The sequence below is a fragment of the Aphis gossypii genome, chromosome 2 (genome assembly GCF_020184175.1).
Source record: "Aphis gossypii isolate Hap1 chromosome 2, ASM2018417v2, whole genome shotgun sequence".
NCBI lineage: Eukaryota > Metazoa > Arthropoda > Insecta > Hemiptera > Aphididae > Aphis > Aphis gossypii.
In genome coordinates this window covers 4,424,292-4,430,512 of record NC_065531.1, presented here as the reverse complement: position 1 = coordinate 4,430,512, position 6,221 = coordinate 4,424,292, and the positions used below count along the sequence as shown (strand labels likewise).

The window sequence follows — 6,221 nt, the reverse complement described above, 5'->3', positions numbered from 1 at the left end:
TATTATTATTGATATCCGAGTAATTTCTTTCTTAAAGTATACCTATAATATTTACCATTTACCATTCTACCATGTGTAGAATCAATCTTTTAATGTAATTTTATATGTTGTCTGAACTACTAGACTCTTGCGTTAGCCTGTATCAATCCGAATAACAACGATTATTTCTTATTAGTATTTAGTAACCAAAAGTTTATTTAAATTCTTTATTCCAGTGTTTGAACACCCGAATATAATATCCAGTATCCGACATCCGAAACCTGAATTAATGATTCTCTTGCAAAGTTCTGATTCTAATATGATTTGCCAATTCGTATCAATTTCTATTATTATTGTAACTGAATTACATAAACATGATCAATTCTATTATTACAGTTATTATTTCATCTCGTTTTAGCGTTGTTAGGATATTTTGATATATAGCTAGTCTAAACTAGGAGAAAAATGACGAAGTATATAATATTATTATTTTTACATTCAAGAAAACAAATTTTGACGGCTAAAGTTCGACGACACTCAGCCGCAGTCGTCGCCGTCACACACGATCACGAACGTGTGCGGCTGCTACTGCCGAGTGCACCGACCTTCGGTCGTATAGTAAATTGCAGTACCACGACGAAGGTCGGCCACGGCGGTGTATGTCGACTTGTCACCATCGCAAATCCTCCTTCCCTCATCCATCTTCCCATTACTCACAACGATGATGACAACTTCTATCTATGTATTATTTTTACTGACCCGGTCAGATCAGCTGAAATTTTGATTCCAAATAAACATAATCGACAAAGCGGAGCTCAATATTAGGAGACGTTAACGACTGATGAAATGTACACGAAAAGAAAACTTAACCCATATTTACATTTAAATCATTGTTATGTTGTACATGACCAAAAAAAAAAAAAAAAATTAGCTTTAATATATCTAAATAATTCTTATTTTCATTAAATTATTTATCACAAAATATCCATTATTTACAGTAGATAGATGAGAAAGTTACCTAGAATATTTAATTACAAACTATATGTAGTAATAATATCATAAACTATACATATTATAAATGTTTCTTATAATTATATATATAAATTTTTTATACTTTAAGCTACAATTCATTTTGTAAAAAAAATAAATAAAAAAAAGCGGGTAAGTGGGTATCGCTCTACTGTACATTAGGTGCCGTGTGGATCACTATTACATATTATAGGAGTGTTAAATTTGTATCCAATGATAGGTATCATTGTATACGAAAAATGATTCTGAACGAAAATGATTTGTTAGCCTAGGATATAATTCTCAGTGGTTGGTAAAAAAGGTGGTTTATGTTTTAATGGCTTGAATACACCAAAATTTAAGTTCTTTTATAATTATTGTAACTTAAACATATAGAAAATCTTGTATTACATTTTGAACTCTTAGCTACTAATACAAATATTTTTATGAGCTATACCTACAAAATAATTTGCAAATATTCATGATTTTGACAAATTTTTTTCAATATTTGAACTTCAAATGCCAATAATAAAAAATTGTGCCTATGTATTCTTATATAATTTTTTAATCACTATAAGGATAACTTATGAAAGACTTTGTATTAAATTTTCAAGTATTTTGACTCTGCCAAAAAAATTTTATCGACACTTCAAAAAAAAATTATCAGAAAAATCAAAAATTTCAGTTGTCTATAAATTGCTCAAAAAATTCAAAATATTTTGAAAATTAAATCATGTAAAGGAAATGCCAATCTAAATAACTGGTGAAATTTTTAAGTATCTACGACTTATACTTGTTGAATAATAACAAATATTTAAAATCGTTTGAAGATAAATCGTTGTCATTAGGTACGCTATTTAGTAAAAACTTAAATTTTTTTCTATAATCATTATGCATCGAGTTATCTTTATAGCTACTTGAAAGAAAACTTATGGAAAACTTAGTGTTGTATTTTCAATCCTTAGTTATAAACACAAAAAATTTCATAATTTTTTAACTACAAAATTACTTGCAAATTTTAGTGATTTTGACATATTTCGTAAAAATTTGAAATATAAACGTTTATAAAAAAAATTGTGACATACGATTTTTTATTTTTTTTAACTAAAATAAGAAAAACTCATAAGTAAATTTGTATCAAATTTTCAATTTTTTTTTTCCATCCAAAATTTGTTTATCGATACTTCAAAAAAAAACTTCTCAGAAAAATCAAAAATTTCAGTGGTCTATAAATAGTTTAAAAAAAATCAAAATATTTTGAAAATTTAGCCATGTATTAATAACAATAATATAAACATGTGGTGAAAATTTTAAGTATTTATAGAGATTAGTTTTTAAGTCAACCATTTAAAAAAATCGATTTGGTCGAAAACTGGTTTTGCGTAAAAATTCCCGTTTTTCCGTCACTTTTTTTTTGTTTTTCTCGATTTTTTTGAAAACTGTTGAAAATTGTTTACTTTTAACCTCTATAATGCACCAAGGATATTCACTTTTCCATCGGAAACCACTCCTGAAGTTGGAAGCATTATTTTGACTAGTTATGCTGTACACAGACACAGACACAGACACAGACACAGACACACACACACACACACACACACACACACACACACACACACACACACACACACACACACACACACACACACACACACACACACACACACACACACACACACACACACACACACACACACACACACACACACACACACACACACACACACACACATCATTGTAAAATCAATACATTCATCACTTCGTTCAGAATCTAATATGTTCTAAAATTATGCATAATGTTTAAGAAACAACAGTCTATATACATGATTATTTTTTTTTAGAATGACCAAAGGAAATTAAACTAATTTGAAACTGAGCAATTTAATAAATAGGGTTCAAATTGAAATGCAGTATAATAAAAAAAATATTAAAAATGTGAAAAAGGCAAAAGAAAGCATTTAATTTATATAAAAAAGGAATAACAAAATTTACTAAATAATTTTAATATTTTGCTGTATAAGGATTTTTTTTTCACTTCATACTTTGACATCACAAATTTTACTGCATAAAATAATCGTTTGAAAAAATATTTTCACTTAATTCTTTAACATACTTTTTCAAAAAAGAATAGGTAGTTACTTTGTTTAACTTTCGGAATATTGAAAAACAGATTAAAATAAAGGTAGAAAAATTATTATACGAAAATAATTGCAGTCGATGAATTTAGACAGACGAACAATTTTGAATCTAGGCATTATGAAAATATTTTAATACGTGGATACTGGATAGTATAGGTTAGGTTAGGTTGGAAGGAAGTAATGCGAAAGCGGTTCCCTTCCGGTCGTCGATTCACTCGGAAAAAAAAAAAAAAAAAGGTTAGGTTAGGTTAAACGTTAAATTAACTGGCCATACCAAATATTCGATTAAGTATTTAGCGATATCGATAAATATTACCGATAGTAAAATCCATTCAAAATAATTTAAGCATAACATCGACAATACATTATCTTCACGAGCTTTTATCGATTTGTACCGATAATACGCATGCTACGTCTAAAAAACTATCAGAGCGATTGAAATTAAATACAAAAATGGTATTTATACGTAAAAATACAAAAAAGACAAAACAAAAAAATACATGAATCGTAAAATAATAGGAACCTACAAATATTTAGTCAAAATTTTAAATATCTATGGTTAATTGTTTTTGAATTATATCATAAAAAAAGTTACTTATGAACAAATAGTTATTTTAGTGGTAAGGTTAAGTAATCTATTTTTGTAAAAAGTTAAACTTCAAACTTTAAACAATCATACAAGATAAAGAAATCAATGATGTCGAAAACTGATTTAGCATTGAAATTCTATTTTTTCTTCTTATATTGAGAAATATACTTTAATTTTATTTACTTTTGACTCTTCAAGTACTTACTTAGTCTAATTTTCTACCAGAACCACCCCCAAAGTTAAGAATTGTTTATATACCAACACAATTATAATGTAAGCACGTTTAATAAATAAATTACCTAGGAACAAAAATTTACAGAATAAAATTGACTTTAACTACAGCAGATGCAAATGACAGAATTAATTTTTCACACGACGGACGATCACGGCATTGCATTTACAGAAAGTTAAGAAACTGAGACGACTTTCTTGTTATAGGTAAATTCATACACTTTCGATTTGATCATTTCTATAGCCTCACCACTCTCACCACAATTGATTAAAATATTTAGAAAATGTACATATTTACACACTTATTTTTTGAGAACGAATAAAGAAAAATATGAAAAAGTGTAAAAATAGCACTCAAAGAGACTTCAAAGGAAATGTTCATATTTTTTCAGAATTCATTTTTATTAGGTATATATTTTATAATATAAAATGATATAGAAATCTTTGATTATTTCCTTAAATATTATACCACCTACTGGTGAGTAATTTTACTAAACATGGTATTGGTTTTTTAACTAATTAAACTACTAGAGTGCGCACTTAGTATAAAATTACATTGTTGGCTTAAGATCATAATAATATTACGAAATTATTAAATAAATTTGTAGATATTACCTATTACAGAAATGTATATTTTACCACTTATACAATAGCATTAAATGATTTGTTTAAAGAGTGAGTTTCACTTTCAAGATTTCAATAATATTTCAAATTAAAATTTGGGTTAAAAATAACTTGGTTTTTTTAATTAAAAAAATTATTTTAATTATTCAGATTTAAAGAAAAAACAAACAAAAAAAAAAAATGTTTATTTATTTTAGTAAGTATAATATTATATTTTAATTAAATGCTCATATTTATTTGTAGTGCGAGTATAATTAATATATATGTATTGGTAAATTTAAGGCTTAAACATTTTGAATTATAAAAATATAAATAACAACAATTCCCCTCGTGGTTTTTTTTTATAATCCCAGTACCAATTACTACTTGGTGGCTGTTGATTTTGATTTGTTGTTAATAAATTTTGATATTTTTTTATTTAGAAGGTATCGATTATTTGAATTATTAGTGTTACATATCACATTACGTTTCACAATCAAACTATTATTGCTGAACCAAAAACATATGACAGGTAAACTAAAAGAATTATAAATTTACTAAAACAACTATAAATATTTTATAATTATATACTATAAACTGCAGTCATTCAATGATTCCTAATATTTACCACTTATTTAAAAAACCATGCACCAACATTGTCTACATCAATTCTTGCGAGAACATTTTTATTTAGTATGGTTATATGCACTAATGTGAGTATGTAACTAATTTTAATAATTATTTTTCCATATTTAAAGTCATTTTTTAGAGCTTAATGAGTTAACGTTGATTTTTATTGTGATTGTTTAGATATATTGATAGGGGATGGGTGTTTTGATACCGTTGCAACTTTGAAATCAATTATCGTGTATTAGTATACTATTTAACTGAAAAATCTCGAGTAGGTACACTACTGTATTCTATAACCACTTTTTTGCTTACATTATAATGCTATTACTTTTTCAGCGTATGTATTTGCACCTGTATAAAAGTGTAACGTATTTGTGATACGATTAAACCTTCTGCAGTTTAATCAAAACGCGAGCAAAGTTTACTCAATTGTTTATGGATTCATAAGTTTTTAATTAAACAAAAAACAATATAATATATTAAATACCTGTGTACAACTGAAGGTTTTTATTTCTTTTTGTTCTTCACGTTTGTGATTTGCCATTAAATTGTTGAGTATAGTATTAGGTAGTAGCTACTAATATTTCTAAAAGGGTGTTAAATATGTCTAAGTACAAATACCTTATTATTATTTTAATGATTATGAAATCACTATCTTATTCAAAAGCAGCAGATTTTAGTAGTAAGTATTTTTTTATGTCTATTTAAAAAATGGCTATTATTTACTTATGTTTATACTTACATTTTTATTCTACCTTGAAAAATTAAAATCTGATTATAGATATATTCATATTGGACGAAAGTTGTGAAGATTTTAATAAAAGGATGGAAGAACAAGGTAAGTTGTTTTCAGTACATAAGTAGGTATTATATTATTTAATAACATTAATTGTAAATACGACTATTAGATTAAATTGTATGTGATGTTTTTGAACAAAGTTAATAAGCAGAATATACTTAAATAATAATATAAATTATAATAATATGGTCTGTAGTTAATGGCGTAATACTAAATATTATTTAATTTTATGTCGAACATATTA

The 6,221-nt window shown here is 26.1% G+C and overlaps 1 protein-coding gene across 4 annotated transcripts in view; it reads left to right on the top strand.

Annotated features, from left to right (window-relative positions):
- The first annotated feature begins 5,685 nt into the window (after positions 1–5,685).
- The window catches only part of LOC114121906 (uncharacterized), a 106,804-nt gene continuing 106,268 nt past the window's right edge, over positions 5,686–6,221 (top strand). For all 4 annotated transcript variants that reach the window (XM_050199103.1, XM_050199102.1, XM_050199104.1 and 1 more), the window contains exons 1-2: positions 5,686–5,860; positions 5,960–6,016. In XM_050199103.1, the coding sequence (XP_050055060.1) occupies positions 5,782–5,860; positions 5,960–6,016 (136 nt within the window). In that variant the 5' untranslated portion in view covers positions 5,686–5,781. The remainder of the gene's footprint in view (positions 5,861–5,959; positions 6,017–6,221) is intronic.